This window comes from Orycteropus afer, unplaced genomic scaffold, assembly GCF_000298275.1.
Source record: "Orycteropus afer afer isolate SDZICR_OR568_19922 unplaced genomic scaffold, OryAfe1.0 scaffold00647, whole genome shotgun sequence".
Taxonomy (NCBI): domain Eukaryota; kingdom Metazoa; phylum Chordata; class Mammalia; order Tubulidentata; family Orycteropodidae; genus Orycteropus; species Orycteropus afer.
The window spans coordinates 1,281,332-1,301,500 of NW_006922234.1; the positions used below are offsets into that span (position 1 = coordinate 1,281,332).

General features: G+C 44.4%; 1 protein-coding gene across 1 annotated transcript in view; it reads left to right on the plus strand.

Annotated features, from left to right (window-relative positions):
* GAB3 (GRB2 associated binding protein 3) overlaps positions 1 to 19,328 on the plus strand; it is a 40,864-nt gene extending 21,536 nt beyond the window's left edge. Inside the window, exons 6-11 of the mRNA XM_007956654.1 lie at positions 792 to 847; positions 1,341 to 1,563; positions 5,510 to 5,591; positions 6,786 to 6,888; positions 17,897 to 18,013; positions 19,212 to 19,328. Of these exons, the coding sequence (XP_007954845.1) occupies positions 792 to 847; positions 1,341 to 1,563; positions 5,510 to 5,591; positions 6,786 to 6,888; positions 17,897 to 18,013; positions 19,212 to 19,328 (698 nt within the window). The remainder of the gene's footprint in view (positions 1 to 791; positions 848 to 1,340; positions 1,564 to 5,509; positions 5,592 to 6,785; positions 6,889 to 17,896; positions 18,014 to 19,211) is intronic.
* The last annotated feature ends 841 nt before the right edge of the window (positions 19,329 to 20,169 follow it).

Sequence of the window (20,169 nt, forward strand, 5' to 3'; positions counted from 1 at the left end):
AATGATGAGCTCAAGTATAGCAGGGATTGTGAGGCTGGTGCGGGATCGGGCAGTGTTTCGTTCTGCTGTGCATGGGGTCGCTATGAGTCGGAGATGACTCGACGGCACTTAACAACAACAACAACAACATTCCCGTGGGATGCTTTGCTCTGGCCCCCACGCTCTAAGAACACTTGCTGCTGGACTTCTTGGCATTGTTGGCCATTCACTCCTTCCTGAGGCTTTCATGGCGCTGTGCCTTCCTGCCTGTCTCATTGCTCTACAGTTACTCTTTCTCAGGATCCTGCTGTTCGGCTCATCTTCCTGCTCTTTGGATCTTGGGACTCTCTAAGGTTTTGCACTTAAAATTCTCTCAAAATCCTCTACCCAGGTCATCCCTGTTTACTGTTATGGTTTCAACTGCCAGTTCCCAAAGTCATAGCTCCTCGGAGTCCAGCTCATGGATCTTGCTGCCTTCTAGATATCTCTTTAAATACAATGATTGTTCTAAATTTCGATTGCACTTTGTTTATTTGTCACACCCATCTGACAGAGTTCCAACTGTGAGTAATCCAGCTGTCTCCACACCTGGACCCAAGGAGCTGACTTGTGCTGTAGAAAATCATGGTTGCGGATCTCAGCCAGGCCCTCACTGCTGCCCGACAGTGCAGCTGGTTCTCTGCTCACCTCTTTCTCCCACTCATCACAAGGGCCATCTCCAACCTTCTGCCCTGTCTGAGCACAGGGGGCACTTGGCCCCTAAATTCAATTGACGCCTAGCATTTCTAACCACCCCGGCTTGTTTCTTGCAGCTGATGTAGAAGGCCAATCCTTAAGACACCGAGACAAGAGGCTTAGTTTAAATTTGGTAAGTTTGGCACTCAGCTTCCTTTCAGCATTAATTTTATCCAAGTTAGCCTGACCTACCCATATGCCTTGGAAGTCTTTTGAGACTCAGCATTCAGAATCTCTAAAGACTTTGCAGTGCCTCCTTCAGATCTGAACTTGCTTAGAAGACGTTTGAGACTCACTGGTGTTCTTAGGAGGTCCCTGCCAGTTCTCCTGGTCCAAATATTGCCCATCTCAGGTTAGCTACTTAAGACATCACATTATACTTAAAGCATTTTCATAAATTCATTACCCTCTGTCTTGTAGCACCAGATCTAGGAGAGTTATTGCCTGTGCTCACCCATGAAGTCTAGAGGTAGAGCCTGAATCAGAGGCCTGTTTACCTTTCCTAGGGACATTCTGAGTTATTCTTGAATAATTTGGAGCTGAAGTCATGTGGACAGCCTGATTGCTCATTAGTAGCAGTTTCTGTCCTAGTCTGTGGTTCCCATCCTGTCCTTATTCTCTTGCAGCCATGCAGGTTCTCTCCAATGAACCCCACAGCTTCAGCCAGTGCCGAAGAAGATAGCTATGTGCCCATGGGCCCCCTCGCCACTGCCATGGGCCTTGGACCCCATGGCAGTTCTGATGACTACATCCCAATGGGCCCAGGAAGCATCTCAACCCTACTGCCTGAGCTGCCTGTGGACCTGGAGCCTCCTCCAGTGAACAGAGATCTCAAGCCTCAAAGGAAACGTAAGCTGCTTGACCAGGCCTGCTGTGTAGAGGTGGAAGCAAGGTCCTAGGAGCTGCTCAGAAAAAGCTTTCTTCCTGAGCTTCCCTGGGAAAGACGCTGTAGAGCAACAAGCTTAGAGGGCCTCTGAAAATACAATGACTCGAGAGCAGTGAGTGGTCGCAGTGGGGAGGGCGGGGCACTGTGGGGCTCCCTATTGGGTTGAAAGAAAGAGGCAGGAGGCCTTGGGGCCTAGAGCCTGAGGACTTGCAGGCACTGTGGCCCTTAAATGTAGCCTCCAAGGCCATCTTTGACTGTTTACCCTAAAAAAGCTCAGGAATAAGCAGCCAAGAATGGCTTTTGATGCTCAAACCTACACGTGCTGGCCTGGTCCATGCAATTTAGGTCCACTGTCTGTGCATGCCTGTCTGCAGAGGTGGTTTGGGGATGGGGGAGTGGTGTGAGTCCTCTGCACACAGAGCTGCCCATCAGCTTCTTTGGTCGGCTCAGCAATGTGGACAGGCAGGGAGATAGACATAGGAAGAAGGGAAGTGGAAAAGCAGGTCAGAGCAACTTTCCACCTGCACCTGCCTGGTTGGGCTGTGTGAATACAAGAAAGCATCTTGTACAATGTCTGCCATCTCTGGCACTCCCTCTAGTCTGTCCCCACCTTCCCCCTGCCTTTTCCTCGCAAACACCACTACTGGAAGTGACTGTGTCCAAAGCTGGTAACTAACCCCCCCCCCCGGTCATGCATGGTCCATTCCGGACATATTCCCTTCAACTTAAGTCACACCCTCCTTAGCCTCTGTGTGTACAATTCTGCCAGGTACTGGGTGGGATTAAAAAATGAGGATACCAGGAGAGTTCTTCAGTCTGAGGGGGAGGAAGATATGTGAAAAACACCTGGATGGAGAAGAACTAGGAAGTCTGTACTAAATAGGAGAACAGACGTTGTCTCATGAGGGTCAGAGGAAATAACATCCATTTTGGTCAGATATAGTTTCATAGGAGACCAACTTTGAGGTGGTATTATTGCTTGGCTCAATAAATTATTTTAATAGCAGTACTGGCCAACGGAACATTTAGTAACTTTTTGCAATGATGGAAATGTAGCTTTTGAAGACTTGTAATGTGGCTACTGCAACTGAGGAGATGACTTTTAAGTTTTGTTTAATGTTAATTAATTTACATTTAAATGCATATGACCACATGTGTCTAGTGGCTACCGCAGTGGTCTGCACAGCTCTACAAGACCTGGGAATAGGAGGAGAGATGACATGTGGTTGGATGGACCTGATATTGGAGAGTCTTTGGGTGGGTGCAAGAATGGACCCCAAGGCCACAATGGGTGGGTTCTGGAAAATGTGAAGCCGATGCTGGGAGAGCACATCTCCAACTGGACACCTGACGGTTCCTTGGCAAACATTAGCGGGCAAGATGGTAGCAAGCCCAGGGTGTTCCTTCTGGCCTCTGAGTGGCCTTCTGAACTACCTTGTTTCCCTCGCCACTCCCCGAACCCTCCTCCCTAGTGATGAGATTGGACAGAAGCATCCCAGATTAATCTTTCTGCTCCCATCCTCTGCATCCCATTCACTCCTCAGAACCACCCTCCCGGCCTGCATCCAGCTTATCAGTGTTTTATTTCATGGATTGTGCTTCGGGTATTACATCTGAAAATTCATCACCACACCAAAAGTCAGCTTGATTTTCTCTTAGGTTATCTTCTACAAATTCTATACTCTCGTAGATTGGCCTTTTACAGTTAGGTCTGTGATCCATTTTTGAGGTGATTTTGGTGAAACTTGTGAGCTCTGAATCTAGATCCATTGTCTTGCATGGGGAGAACTGACATCTTAGTAGTACTGAGTCTTCCATCCGTATCCTGTCCCATGTGACAGCCTTCCTATCCTGTGTACCCTATATGGTATAACCCATCATCAGATCTTTGATTTCATTCATCAGATTTTCTTCATACAGATTTTGTATATATTTTGTTATATTTATATCTAAGTATTTAATTTTTTGGTTCTAAAGTAAATATTGTAAGTTTTTTATTTTCAAATTCTAGTTGTTCATTGCTGGTATAGAGGAATATAATCGACTTTTGTATAATAACCTTAGATCGTACAACTTTCATATAATTGCCAGGAGGTTTATCTTTTTTCCCCTTTTCCTAATTCTTTGAGATTTTTCTACATCTATAATTATATCATTTCTGAACAAGGACATTTTTATTTCATCCTTCCCAATATGTATACCTTGTATGTCCTTCTCTTACTGCATTAACTAGGACTTGTAGTATGGTATAATGTTCCTGATCTTAGGGGGAAAGCATCCACTTTCTAACCATTAAGTAGATTTTTTGTTCTTTATCAATTTAGCAGAGTTCTCCTCTAATCCTAGTTTGCTGAGAGTCTTTGTTGTGACTGGATGTTGGACTTTGTCAAATGCTTTGCTGGCATCTATTGATACAATTGATCATGAGTTTTCTGCTTTAGCCTGTTGATATGACAACATAATTGATATTTTTGTTTTTTGGGGATTAAACTTTTTTTTTAATTGTGGTAAAAAGATATATATAGCCCAACTTTTGCAAATTCAACATTTTTTTATGTGTACAATTACATTAATTGATTTCTGAATGATGAACCAGCCTTATATACTTGGGCTTGCTCAGGCAATGGCTCCATCCGCGACAGTCAGTTCTAAAATACCAACACTTTAATCATCTTATTTGTATGGGAGGTTCCAGGCTGCTTTAGCTACTTAATCACAGACCATTTCTGCAGGACAATTGCCTAGACCCTCAAGTATTTATTATGGGTATCTTCTCCCAATCAACAGTCATCTCTCTACCCAGATTTTTAAAGATCAGATAAAAAGATTGTTATAAGTCACAGAAATGCATTTTCTTAGTCTATATGGGTTGAACTTAGTCTGATGGGCGAGTTAAAACAACTTTAATGCACCGAATTTAAATAGAGTTCACCTGTTTTGTGAATCAGAAATCGTCTTCTGACAAGGTCTACGCTGTAGTCTATAAACTGTCTATGCTTATCAAATATAGGTTGGTTTAACATACCTTCCTATAGGCAAGACACTGTCCTCCAGTGATATGGAGGGCAATCTCTCCCCATATAATCTAGTAGGAGAAAGAGATACAAAACAGTCTGATGAGACACTGACCTAGGAATAGATGCATGACTAACTCAGCAAAGTGTCAGAGCACCTACTATGTGTCAGGCACTTCTCTAGATGCTAAGGCTACTACAGTGAACAAACCTGAAGAAAAGTCTGTTCTCATGGAACACATAATCTTGACCTGGATCAAATCACCACAGATGAATGTATCATCACAAATTGAGAAGGCTAAGTAGGAGCGCCTATGAAAGTCTATGATGTGGGGCCTGATCTCATCTGGAGGTCAAAAAAGACCTCCCTAAGTAGAGGACTTTGAGCTGAGATCTGAAAATGAGCAACCAGTCAAAGAGATGGGGAACAATGTTCTAGGCAGAAGGGCCAGTAGGTGGAGAATGAATTGGAGGTGGGGAGACTAGAACCTGGGTGATCGCTCATCTCTGCCTCCTGTGATAAGGTCAGTTTCCAGTTTTGGACCTGTTGAGTGTGGAGTCAACTTTAGGTTCCCTAAGGGTGGCGACTTAGGTCTGTTTTGTTCATAGTGCCTTCAACACCTTGGGCAGTGAATAAATATGTGTTGATCGACTGTATCTCTCCATTGTCACCTCCAGCTGTAATGTGTCCATTTGCTCAGTAGTTGTCCTCTGTACTCCCACGGAGGCAGGATAGAGTAGGAGTGTAAAATTCACATTTACCATCAGTGCTACTGATTAGTTCCTTTGGATTTGGTACATTAAGAAAGTGGAATATCATAGTTTTAAAGTCTTTATATTCTGGCCATGCATTCCTGAAAACTTACCGTACAGGAAACTGTGTGTTATCTTGTAGCACGGCCACCTCCACTGGACCTGAGAAACCTCTCCACCATCCGGGAGAATGCGTCTCTAACCGGGACACTCACTGTGCCTTGGTAAGTCTTTGATAACTCACAGGGACTTCATTTGGCGCAGACAATAGCCTGTCTTCGTTAGGCCTCTTTGAGTCAATGTGGTCAAAGCCTGCTTGAGCTAGCTTAAGCTAAAGGAAGGGCAGGATTTGTTGTCAAGAGACAAAGGCGTTTATAGAGTACAAATAGAACTGAGGTTCCTAGGGTTCTGGAGCCAGAAACTAGAGTGCCACTGAGAACCTAAAGAACCCTTCTCTGCATCTCTCGTGTCTGCCTCTCTCTTTACTTTCGCTCATTTCTCTTTCTTTGTATCACTTTTTTTCTGTTCCATTATCCTCATGACGAAAAATAGCTGAACCATAGCTCCTGAGATTATTTACATGTTAAGATTTGAGTATCAACAAAGATGTATACTTTTTCTGTCTCAACTCAGATTTCCTGAGAGAGAGAGAGAGAGAGAGAGAGAGAGAGAATTGTCTTGTCCTGGCCTCAGTTCAAAGAGCTAGGCCAAGGGGGTGGGATCAGTAGTGTCAAGATGGCTTCCAGAACCCAGCCTTGTAAACAGGTAGGGGAAGGGAGTTTTCAGAAAAGGAGGGATGGGTAGCTTGATACCCCAAAATATATCCACATTCTCTCATCTCACTTATTAGAAGTTGCATTTTCAGAGTTCCAATCCTAGCATGGGAGTTTCTTGGTTCAGTCTAAATGTCACCAGACACAATCAGTTTTTAAAGTGGAATTCTCCAGGGAGCCGTATTTCCAGCCACGCCTTCCAAGAGCTTCAACCTGTGCTTCTGACTCTTGAGTAGGATGGAAGTCTATTGGGAGTCTTGTCCTTGTCCTATGAGAGAAACCATCATACAGGGTTTCCCTTTTTTTTTTTTTTTTTTCCTGCTTACTTTGAATGGAAACAAGAGAGCCCCAAAGGAGTATCTTTTGCTAAATGATTTGATACCTTGATCTGTTTCTAGAAACTTCATGAGCTATGTCAAATGTAAGCTCTGGAAAAATGCAGCACTTGGGAGTTGGGAGCCACTTGCCCCAACTGCAATAGAAGCCGCTGCGAGGTGTTTGCTGCCCAGGAATTGCTTTGACCGGAAGGAAGTTGTATCTGGAAGGGGGGAGGGCTGAAGCCCTGTGGGCCCATGTCTGTCCCTGGCTAGCTTTCTGAGCAGCTGTGAGACACTGCTTTGACCTCATCTGTATTTTTGTTCTTAGCAATCGAACCAGCTTTCTCTCTCCAGAAAAAAATGGGATTAACTCTGCGAGATTTTTTGCCAATCCTGTTTCCAGAGAAGATGAAGAAAGCTGCATGCAAATGGTAACTCTTTCTATTCTTCACCCCAAGATGGACTCTTATGAGTTCATTTTAAAGGAAACATACCCTTCAAGAACGCCTATGCAATCTTAAAACATTTATTGAGTGCATACCGGCTCCTAAGGTTTCCTCGAGAGGGAACAAACGGGTTTGAAACTGGTTTCCTTTCCTGTAACACTCAACTCCTCATGGCATTTGGAGGCCGCAGTATTTCAGGAGAATCCAGAGCTGAGGCATGCGTCATGGGAAAATGGAAATGCCAGTAATTCTTTCCATTGGCGCTATGAAGTCTTGTTTAACTCTAACAGGTTTGCAGTTCTCTGAATGTTCAGAGTCTAGGCTGTGCAAACTCACACACTGGATGCTCCCTTTCCGCCAGAGCACCCCTATTGCCTGGTGACTGACTCTGAACTGTCCCAGACGATGAATCACAGTCCTCTGGTGGGAGAGGGGAAGAGTGGGCGAGTGGTGATGGTAGGGTGCTGTGGGCTTTAAGTGGGAGTATGTTTTAGCCTCAGGATACTTTTGGTGAGGGTCTCTCCGTAGACTTGAGCAGATAGAAACTTGCCGCCGCTATTATCATTTTGTTAACCGTTTACACTTGAAGAGCCCTAATCTCTCCCTCCTGCCTTCTGTTGTCTATGCAATTCTCTTCATCGTACATTCTATCGCAAGCAGGGGTTTTCAGGAGGAAAGGGTCTTTTAGTGCCTCTGGCAACTTACAGGCACTTCAGCTAGAACTGACCATTCTGCAGTTTAGAAATGTAGAGAACTCTAGAGAGACCGCCTATTTGAACTATCAGAGTGTGAGGAGATCTTAGAAGGACAAAGTGCAAGGCACTGAGATCATTCTGTCCTCCTGTCCATGCAGATAATAGGCAATTGACAGTCTCAAAATGGCAGTCCCTCACGAAGCAGTAAGTGCTGCATTTTCTTTTTCATTTGCTAAAAGTTGTTCTGTGAGTGGACCTCACCATATGCAGATGGAAAGGGACTCCTGTGCAAATCTGTGCTCTTCCCAATGTTTCTCCCGCTTAGTAATGGCCCTTGGGAAACTTCTAGAAGAAAGCACTCTTGTAAAGGCTGCTGAACAGCTGTACTCTGTCTCCAGAGAACAGAAAAGGGAAGTAAATCTAAAACCTAGTGAAAGCAAATGCAGAGTCATCCAGACACCAGCCGTTCATCTCTGATCATTGAGGTTGTGAGAAAGACTAGTATTTCATTAACAACATGGTTTCAGATAGGTTCCTTGCCTAAGTTTATAATCATTGGCCAATAATTGTCTCTGCGCACTACTAGGCAAGACGAGATAGTAGATTAAGAGCCCAGCATACTGGCTAGAGGAAGGGAGCTGTGAAGAAACTACTGTGTAAGTATGTTTCAGGGCTATCCCATCTCATCCAATTATGAGCTTTTTTTTTAATCTTGGAAGCCAGTATTTTAAAATGATTGGTTTATATGATTTTACTTATTCCACACAACAAGCCTATACAGTATACAGAATAAATATCCTTTCAATTTGTACATAATCATAAGTGTTCTTTTTTTTCCTCTTTGAAGACAAGTTCTGATCTAAGCTGAAAAATTTAAGCCATGGGCTGAAATACATGTTTTACTTTATTAAAGTTCCATATCCTTCTTTAGTTACTTTTAATGTTCATGAAATTAGAAAATACTCAGAAGATTCAGCATCATGTAAATTTCTAAGACTTCTTCTCTATGTATCTTTCAAACCCTCTAATTTAAACAATTTTGTGAGGACATTTTTATAGTAGAATCCTAGATTCTTCCATCTCACATTCAATTTTTTAATGTGGCATTATAACTTTTATGTTTTAAAATGACTATACAGTAAAGCTTTCTATTGGTGTATATAGTTCTGTGAGTTTTAACATATCTACACCCACCCCTCACTTATCTTATCTTGTTCACCAACATTTCGCATTCATGATAATAGTAAAAAATCTATTATCTGACTATTTCACCATTAGCGATATCTGTCTGACAATAAGGAATGCTAAGGTGTGAGGTGAGAGTGGCACTGGCTGGGTTAAGGTTCTGGGCCCTGACTCTCAGGGCTTTGGTGTTGTGCGGTGATGGAACGTGGCAGGTATATGATGCCGGGGTCATCCTCCACCTTGTGGGCGGCTGGAGTAATCCTTCATTCTTCACTTACTGCTGATTTTCACATGACTTGGTCTTTGGAACTTAACCATGCTGTTCAGTGAGGAGTGCGCGTAGCCACCACCAAAATCAGGATTCAGAACTGTTCCATTTTCCAAAAATACTCCTTCATGCTACTCCTTCATAGTTACCCCACCCCACCCCTGGCAATCGCTGTCCATTCTTCATCAGTATAGTTCTCTCTTTTGGAGAATATCAGATAAATGGAACCATACCCTATATAACCTTTTAAGATTGATTTTTTTCACTTAGCATAGTATCAGTCTTTGAGATTCATCCAAATTATTGCATGTGTCAAGCATTCTGTTTTATTGGTGAGTAGTATTCAAGTATATGGATGTGCCGCAGTCTGTTTATCCATTCACCCATTGAAGGACTGTTTCAAGTTTTGACAGCTGATAATAGGACTGTTATAAATATTCTTTTAAGGCTTTTTCCTGGAACAAGCTGTCATTTACCTAGGGCAGTGGTTCTCAACCAGGAGGGATTTCGTCCTCTCAAAGGACATCTGGCGATGTCCAGGGATAATTTCTGTTACCACAACCTGGGCAGGGGATGGTGCTACTGGCATCTGACAAGTACAGGCCCGGGGTGCTATTAAACAGCTCCCCCCAACATCAACAAATGATTATCCTCTGCAGCAAAGAAGAGTGAGGAAACTCGAAGATGCATGGAAACAATTAGTCCAAGGGACTAGTTGACCATATGAACCTCAGCCTACGTGACCCTGAGACCAGACGAACTAGGTGCCCAGTTACCAATGTCAACCCCTTGGTAAGGGATCAGTGCAGGACATCCTGGATAGAGTGGGAGAAAAATGTGGAAAAGACCAGGCTTACTTGTCTGATAGAGACTGGTGAAACCTCCGAGACTATGGCCCCTAATCACCCTTCAGGCCTGGAATTGAACTCACTCCCATGGCTTCCAGAGCAATGTATAAGGTGAACATTGACACCAGGTAGGTACACTCCTTAGAACAATCAATCCTGGAAGAACAGAAGGGCAGTATTTGCACAAGGAGACAGCTCAGGGGGCAGGCATGCATAGGAAAGAAGGACACAGGGAAGAGGTAACACCAGGAAGGCAGTGGGAAGAGAGCTGTTACACTGTGGGGATTGCAGTCAATGTCATGAAACAAAATGTATGAACTGCTCTATGGAAAATGAATGTGTTCTGTAAACTTTCACTCAAATCACAATTTTTTAAGTAAATGATTATCAGACCCCAAGTGGCAATAGGGCTGCTGTTGAGACATCCTAAATTCAGGTGGGATCTAATCCAGGTTGTATTTTGGCTCTCATGGACTTGTTTTCATTTTCTTCCAGCTTCACCTTGAACTTGCATGTGGGCTTGCCGGCTCATATGGTAACTATGTTTAACTTTATAAGAAACTGCCCAGCTCTTTTGCATAGTAGCTGTACCCTTTTGCTTTACCCCCAGCAATTTAATGAGCTTTCCAATTGCTCTACACCCTCACCAGAACACTTTTGTCAAGGTTTTGTTTTTAAGTTTAGATACATAATAGCTGTGTTGTGGTACCTCGTTGTGGTTTGAGTTTGCATTTCCCTAGTAGCACATGATAGTGGATATACTGTCATGGAGTCACTATGCCATCTATATATCTTCTTTGGAGTATCTCTTCAAGCCTTTGGCCTAATTGTTAATTGAGCTATGTTTTCTTACTTTTGAGTTTTGGAAGCTTTTAAAAATATATTATGTACACAAGTCCTCTGAAGGATGTGTGAGTTTCAAATACTTTCCCTGGGTCTGTAGCATGTGTCTTTTGCAGAGCAAACCTTTTAAATTTTGATGAAGTCCACTTGGTAGACTTGTTTGCTTTCATGAGAACTTGCACCTATGCTTGCCTCTACAAGCATTGTGGTTGTTAAGTTTTAAATTTCGGTCTATTCTCTATTTTGAGTTAATTTTGGTATAAGATATGAGGTGTCGTCCTCAAAAAATCCCAAAGCAAATCCATTGCCATTGAGTCAATTGTGACTCATGGGAAAGCCCATGATGGAAGCAGATTGCCAGACATTTCTGCCGCTGAGTAGGTTAGAGCCAATCTTCCTAGAGAAGGCTTGTTTGCTTGTTTCTTTTTGTTTTAACACTAAACTTTATTCTCCTATAGTTTAGGGACTAGAAGTGTGAGTTCAGTGTGCTCGGTCTAGGGGCTGGGTGCAGGCCCCTCAGTGTTGGGCGTCAGCTCTGCCTCTTGTTCCAGACCCACTGGAGCAAGCTGGGGGTTTCTTCTGAGTCATGTAGCTACTGGCTGCTGAGGCCGATGAACCCAAGATCGGCAGGCAACACGTGGGTCCACTGGTTCAAGTCCAGGGACTGGAGATGAATGAACCAAATGCAAGATCCTTTCTGTGTATATTGGAAGCAGGCCACACCCCTTCAGCTGATTAGATGCTCACAGAAGATTTCTACCATGGAGATGATCACACCACGTCCAGTCCCATCATGGGGAATAAGTACATCCAGCTGCCAGTCCAATCAAAATCACAGCCCACCCAAGTTGACACACAACCTTAACTACCACAGCATCTTAGCACATGGAGCTCAGGAGATGGGCTGGACTTTGGAGATGGGGTCATTTCTTTCCTTCTTTTATGCCTTGGAGAATTTTTTTTTCTTTTTCAGGGAATAGAGTCTTTATTCAATAGCACAGTAAATGTAAGACTTACAACTTTGTAACTGCAGTTGGCTATTTCAGTACAAATAGTTTTAAGAGATGAAATAAATTTTAATGGAAGGGGGTCAGTTTCCTTCCATAACCTTGTAAGGAGTCGAACTTGAACCCCTCACAAAATGTATGCTTCTCTTATTTTCCCATCCACATCTGCCAGGTAAGTCCCCACTCTGGAGCACTGTCTTTCTTGCTTCCTTCATCAGGTGCAGGCTGTCAGCAACAGGCTTCCTCAGCTCTTTACCATCTATACCCACATCCACCCCCATCCCCTTTTCTCTGGCCTCATTGGATAAGGCATCCTCGTCAAGGTCAGGCCTATCCCTGCCCTCCGGACCTCATAATGTTCTGTTCCCTCTGGGGCTGGGTTGGATTAGTCATTTCTTCTTAAACGTATCTTTAACTTCTTCCTCCCCATTGGGGGAAAAAATTAAGTCTTTCCCCCTCATGGAATCCTTTTGACTCTGCATTGCCTTGGGGCTGGTACACAATTGATGTCCTTCTCTAGGGACCGGTCCCTCCTGAGAACATGGCCAAAATATGAGAGACAAAGTCTGGCCATTCTGGCTTCTAAGGAGCACTCTGGCTGTACTTCTTCAAGACAAAATTGTTCTTTCTCCTGGCAGTCTACGATACGTTCAGTGTTCTTCGCCAACACCACAAATGAAATGCATCAGTCTTCAGTCTCCCTTATCCATTCCCCAACCTCCATATGTACACGAGGTGACTGAAAAGACAGTGGCTTTGGTCAGGCGCACCTTAGTCTTCAAAGTGGTATCTTTGCTCTTTACCACGCTCAAGAGGTCACTTGCAGCAGATCTGCCCAGTGCAATACATGGTCTGATTTCTTGACTGCTGCTTCCATTGGTGTTGATTGTGGAACCAAGTCATAGGAAGTGTTTGGCAACTTCGCTCTTTTCTCCATTTCTCGTGATGCTCCTTATTGTTCCAGTTGTGAGGATTTTTGCGTTCTCTATGTTGAAGTGTAATCCATGCTGAAGACTGCAGTCTTTGGTCTCCATCAGTAAGTGCTTCACGTCATCTTCATTTTCAGCAAGCAAGGTTGTGCCACCTGCAGATGGCAGGTTGTTAGCGAGTCTTCCTCTCACCTGGTGCTGCGTTCTTCTTCATACAGTCTACATTTTCAGATTAGCTGCCCAGAGTGCAGACTGAATGAGGACTGGGGAATGATACAACTCTGAGGCACACCCTTCATGCTTTTACACCATGCAGTATCCCCTAGTTCTGTTCAAGCAACAGTCCCTTGATCTATGTACAGGTTCCTCCGGAGCACAATTAAGGGTTGAGAAGACCCATTCTTCTCAGTGTTATGCATAATTGGTTATGATCCATACAGTCGAATGACTTTGCCTGGTCAGTGAAACACAGGTAAACAGCTTTTGGTATTCCTTGCTTTCAGCCAAGATCCATCTGACATCAGCAATGATATCCCTCGTTCCACCTCCTCTTCTGAATCTGGACTGAATTTCTGGCAGTTCCTTGTCCACGTACTGCTGCAACTGTTTTTGAACTATCTTCAGCAAAATTTTTTCTTTTAATTTCTGTTGTGATTTGGGTGAAAGTTTACAGAGCAAATTCATTTTCCATACAGCAGTTCACATACATTTGTCTCATGACGTTGACTGCCATTTCCCACAATGCAACTGCTCTCCTCCCCCTTCCTCCCCATATACACCTCTTCCCTGTGTCCACCCCTCCATGCACTCCTGCCCCCCAAGCTGTCTCCCTGTGCATACACAGCCCTTCTACTCCCCCGTGATTGTTCTCTCCAAGGAGTGTATCTTCCTAATGGAAATGTTCAGCTTATATGCTTGTCTTTTGTTTGGCTGAAAGCCACAAAGGTGAGTTCAATTCCAGACCTGAAGGGCAGCTAGGGGCCATAGTCTCAGGGGTTCCATCAGGCTCTATCAGACCAGCACACCTGGTCTGTCTCTCTCTCTTTTTCTTTTTTTCTCCAAATGATTTTGGGTTTTGTTCCACGTTGTTGTCCCGCTGTGCAGGATCTCCCTCTGAGTGGATGACAGTGGTAGCCAGGCACCATCTCGCTCTTCTGGTCTCATAGCCGAAGAGGCTGAGGATCGCGTGGTGTACCAGTCACTTGGACTAATTGTTTCCATGTGCCTTTGGTTTTCTTCATTCTTCTTTGGTCTGGACGAGGAGACACCCATCGTTGCATCTAGATGTCCTCTTGCAAGTTTTGAAGAGCACAGTCGCTACTCGCCAAAGTAGGAGGTGGAACAATGTTTTTGTGTAGTATGTTAAGCCAATTGAGCTTGATGGCCCCTGTGACCATGGTCCCGAACCTTCAAGTCCAACTACTCGGTCCCTCTGGGTAGCTGGCTGTGACCAAGAAGTGACTACAATCTTGTCCCTGTCAGCTCTACTATACATCTGGGAATTCTTAAAGAATATACCAATACACTTGTAGAAACATTGTCTGACAACGCTATGTGTGGTCATGGGTACAAACCTCACTGCATAGACATACCTAATAGTTCACCCTGTCCACCCATCTCTCCATCCATATAGCCATGTTTGCCTTCACTGACAACACAGTACTGTATGTGGGAAAGGGTTCATCTCTGCTGTCTGTACCTCCCATGTACTTCTCTGTGTCTTCCTCTTTCTCAGTGCCACCATGTTGATCACTCACATTTGGTGCATTGCCCTTCTCTTCCCCAAATCAATACTTATCTCTATTTGTCTAACAGTGTTCCTTCCCCTCCCTTCCCACCCCTGGCAACCTAAAAGAAAATTTCGTTCCATAGATAAACCTTTGCTTGACTTTTACAATAATGGACTAATACAATATTTGTCCTTCGGTGACTGACTTATTTCACTCAGCATAATGTCCTCCAAGTTCATCTACGTTATGGGGTGTTTTGCAGATTCTACGTTATTTTTCAGGATTTCTTCAGCAAAAGTTTACTTATGTGATATTAATGATACTGTTTCATAATTTCTGCATTCTAATGGATCACCATTCATTAAAAAAAAAAAAAAACTTAAAACCTCAAAAAAAAAACACGAACCAAGCTCACTGACATCAAGTCGATTCTGACTCATAGCGACCCCTTCTTCGGTTTTCAAGGTTGTATCTCTATGGAAGTAATTATATGGGCTTTTTTTAAAAAAGGAATTGCATACTATTTCAGCCCCATATATTACAACCAGTTCAAGTTAGATTGTGGTCCCTGGGTGTTGCAAATGGTTCAGTGCTCAACTGTGAGCCAAAGATTGGCAGCTCAGACCCATCCACAGAAGACACCTTGAAAACCCGGGGAGCAGTCCGACTCTGCACACATGTGCTCACCGTGAGTCAGAGTTGATTTGCCGGCAACTAACAACAGCAAACTAGATTATTAGCTAAGTTTGAACAGCATAACTTTATATGTTTTTAGGGGATAATATACCCACTTCCTTCGGAGCTCTGGTAGCATTGTGCCTAAGGCACTTGACTGCTAACCACAAGGCTGGCAGTTCAAACCCACCAGCCACTCCTCAGAAGGAAGATGGGGCAATCTACTTCCATAGAGATACTGCCTGAGAAACCCAAGGAGGGGTCACTATGAGTCACGTCCAACTGGATGGTACATAACAACAACAACAACATACCCACTCCCATTAATTCGATTCTGACCCACAGCGCCCCTAGAGGACAGAGTGGAACTGCGCCACAGGGTTGCCTAGGCTGTCAGTCTTCACAGAAGCAAAGTCCAAACCACACCCACTACTCTGGAGTCCATTCTGACCCACAGCACCCCTAGAGGACAGAGTGGAACTGCGCCACAGGGTTGCCTAGGCTGTCAGTCTTCACAGAAGCAAAGTCCAAACCACACCCACTACTCTGGAGTCCATTCTGACCCACAGCACCCCTAGAGGACAGAGTGGAACTGCCCCATGGGGCTTCCAAGTCTCTCAATCTTTCCGGAAGCTGACTGCCTCACCTTTGTCCCATGGAACAACTGGTCGTTTTGAACCACCGACCTTTTGGTTAGCAGCCAAATGCTTTAATCACTATGTCACCAGAGCGCCTTAGGTGGCAATATAGGGAAATAGATAATGTTCTCCGAATAGGAACAATTCTGTAAAGAACAGTGCAAGTACTAATCCTGCAGGAAAAGATTGAGATGTTACATTACAGATAAGAAGGTTTCATTAAAAAAAAATGTCATGTTGTTGTTAAGTACTGCCAAGTCATTTCTCAGTCAGAGTGACCCCATGTCACAGGGTAGAGCTGCTTGACAGAGTTTTCTTGACTAAAATTTTCACAGAAACAGATAATCAGGGTTTTCTCCTGCAGAGCCAACGGGTAGGTTTGAACCACCAACTTGTTTGTTATCAGCCGAGCACTTAACCATTTGTGCTGCCGGGGCTCCTTAATTAAAGAGAATGAAAAGACAGATCACAAGTTGAGACAGGCTATTTGTGATGCACATAGCCAACAAATGATTACCCTTCAGTAATATGAACCGCAATGGATCAATAAGGAAATTGGAAATAATCCAGTAAAATGGCCCAAAATTCAACAGGCATTTCACAGGAGACAACAAATAAATGACTTTCAAACATATAAAGAGATGCGCAAGCTAATTAATCAGAGGAATGGAAAATAAAACCACAATATGATGCCCTTTGACCTCTGTTAGGTCAGAAAAACATTAAAAAGTCTGAGAATACCAAGTGTTGGCCAGGGTGTGGAGCACTGAGAACTCCTGGTACATGTGTAGATCAGTCTGACCACTTTGGAAAATTGTTTTGTGTTATTTAATAAATGGAATATGCACACATCCTATAACGGAGCAGTTCCATTCCCAGGCGGGCACCCTAGACATTCTCACACAGGTGCAGAAATGCTCACGGATGCATTGTTTGTAATAGCTCCCAAACTCAACTGTCCATTGAAGGCAGAATGCTTAAATGAAGTGTGCAATGGAATAACCTATAGCAACGAAACGAAATGAAATAAGCTAATGCGTGGATGTGGTGCAGGATACTGAGCAAAACTTTAAGTCCCTGAAGAGACATACAGCATGATTCTACTGACACAAAGTTCAAAAACCAGCCAAACTAAGCAACACACTATTTCAGGGTCCTTACATAGTTACAAAGCTGTTTTAAAAGAAAAGGAGTGATAAACACAAACTTGAAGGTAGTGTTTAAGCTCTTGGGGAGAGGAAGAGATGGAGACTTGAGAGGGGAAGCGAGTGCTTCAGTGGTACTGAGTCCCTTTCTTAAGCTGGATGCGGAGTACATGGGTGTATGGTGCACATGTGTTAAAACTGTATGCGATACCTTGGAATGCATTTGTCATGCATTTGCTAGAACATCAATAAATGTAGTTCATATTTTCATGGTCTAACCCACCAGCCACTCCTCGGAAGGAAGGTTGGGCAATCCTACTTCCGTAGTGATACTGCCTCGGAAACCCAAGGAGGGGTCGCTATGAGTCAGGTATGACTCGACGGCACATAACAACAACAACAACAACAATTTCAACAGTGCAGTTGGGCCTATCTGATCCAAGAAAAAGAGCTCTGGTGGCACTGGGGTTAAAGCATTTTCCTGGTAACTGAGAGCTGTTATTGCAACCCACCAGCCACTCTGCAAGAGAAAGAGGAGGCAGTGGGTGTGGTTTGGGCTTTGCTTCCAGTGGGTGTGGTTGGTGATTGCTTCTGTGAACAGTCACAGCCTTGGAGACCCTGTGGGGCAGTTCCACTCTGTCCTCTAGGGGCGCTGTGGGTCAGAATGGACTCCACGTCAGTGGGTGTGGTTTGGGCTTCTGTGAAGATTGACAGCCTTGGAGACCCTGTGGGGCAGTTCCACTCTGTCCTCTAGGGGCGCTGTGGGTCAGAATTGACTCCCCAGCAGTGGATGTTGTTTGGGTTTGTATCCAAAAAACAAATTTTTATGACGATAACTTGGCACACTGTTTCCATGGTGAGTAATGATGTAATTTCATAGTGAAGGCCGAATTGGCTATATTGTATTATAAATTCCAGCTCTTGATCAGATATCCAGTCTGACCTCCTGAGCTGACTACTCAATTGTGATGTGATGGCAGCTGCTAGAATGGAGATACCATTAACTTGTGCCCTGTGATGTTGGTTCCAGCAGGAGCAGAGACAAACCAACTCCACAAGCGGTGGTGCTTTTACTTGGACAAAACAATTCAGCCTGGATTATTTAGCTCTTGACTTTAATTCGGCATCACCAGCCCCTGCACAAAAGGTATGACTTTATGTCGGAAAATTCCCAGGTTATTATATTTCTGTTTAGAGTTTTGAAGCCAGCCATGCATCTCTTGAGAGAATCTTAGAGACACAGCCATGCATCATGAAGGATGTTAAAATCAGCCCCAATCCTGCCACTCAGAGAAAAGGAGTCTGATGTGTTACCTTCCAGGGTATTTGTTGGTGCGTGTCTGCGTCTATGTTCTTCAAAATGTGGACCATAAAGTTTACAGAGAAGTTTTGCAGGCAGAGATGAGGGTGGGCTAAAGGACGTGAGAGGCATAGTAAGGACCTGCTTAGGGAACAACTCATGGCCAGTCTGGCAAAGGGAGTCCTAAGTTGAGAGTGGCCATGCAGTGAAGGACCTTGAATGCCACATTGAGCAGTCCTAACTCCTTTGGGTGCTGTTCTCCTCTGTAAAGTGGGAATAAGCGATAATAACACCTACCTCCAAGGGCTATTGTGGGGATTAAATGAGTTCATACAGGAAATGGGTCAAAATCCCAAACTAGGGTAACTCGCTGCACAGTGAACAGATGCTAAGCAGGGGGCAGCATGGGATGGTCATAATCAAAATTGTGCCTGATAATGTATTGCTTGTTGACAAAAAGCAATCCACAGAACATATTACATAGTATGATTCCATTGAGGAATATAAGCCCTGACCATCACCTGCAGTGCCTCCTCCAGCTGGTGAATGAGCTGCTACTGCTCCTTCAGCTTTAATGTCATTCAAAATTGTGAGCTGGGATTCCAGAGAACCTGCTCAGAGGGTGGGATGAGCAGGTGCAAATGCAAAAAGTGCATCAGTCAGTTTGAATATGCTATGCAGTCAAAACAAACAACCCCTACTTCTCAGTGACTTAACAACCAGTAAGGTGTCTTTTCAGATTTGGCTCAGGGACTGTCCGTTGCAGGCTGGGAAGTTCTGCTCAGGGTCATTTCCCAACTAGGGCCCAGGCTGCTCAGAAGGAAAGGAGAGCTGGCACCCAGCACATTTGCTCACATTGTATTGCTGAAAGCAAGTCAGATGCCTCTAGTGACGTTCAAGGGAGTGGAGTGTAGCTGGTTCTTATCTACGTGCACACAGAGTACAGCCCTTACACGTGGGTGATCAGAGGAGGGCAGCAGATGTGTCGCCATGGCATAATGTACCACAGGGGTCATGCAAACCCTCTCTTCTCTTTTCCCTGCAGAACGTTTTTCTTTCAGAAGAGCAAAGAGTAGACTACGTCCAGGTGGACAAACAGAAGACGCAAGCTCTCCAGAGCACCAAGCAGGAGTGGGCTGATGAGAGGCAGTCAAAAGTATGAGGGATGTGCGTTTGGGGTTCTGCCTGACATGGGAGATTGTGGCCAGGGAGGAGTTTTTGCAAAGCTAGACCCACACTGGTGATCCACACAGGTCAGAACCAAAAGAGAATGGCTGGTTCCAGTGTCTTGATGAGAACCCTGAAGAAAGGGGACCTGCTCTCGTAGGCTTTAATCAGGGAGAGAAGGGAGACCCTGAGCTTCAGCCTGTTGCACCAGATCCTTGGAGTTGATTGTGCAATCCTCCACAGAAGAGCATGTAGCAATCTCCATCCGTTTAGGTAGAAACAGTACAAAGCAGGCTTAGGAGAACATTTCTCCTAGAGTTTGGTAAAATCTCACAAGTGAAGTATTTGGAGAGAATATTGGAGGCAAAACTGCTCCCAACAGAGTGGGATCATTTCCCTCCAAAGACTGGCACCTTGTGCCACCCCCTGCAGCTACAGCTGGGGAGATTAAGCCTAGCTGTGGGTACTAGAGTTGTTCATTATTCCAAAGACCCCAGCAGTCAAAGACAGACATGTCAAGGTGACAGGGCGATGATTCCCAGGGTCTGTGAAGCATATGAAATGGCTCTGGTGGCCCTCAGGACTTTGTGGCTGAGCAGCCACCTGTGGCTCAGTGTCCCGTTGCTGTCAGCCCCCCCCCCCAAGTGTGCCTTCCCCCACATCATCTCATCTGGCCCCGGGCTGGCCCCTTTTGGACCCAGCTTTTGAGTGATAACAAGAAATGACCTGAAAAAGAATGAGTTTCTTTTCTCAGGTTTCCCTATACATGTTCACTTCTGCTTTAGAAATGACAGGGCTGTGAGACTGCAAACACTACTGCTTTATAAAGTCGCCAC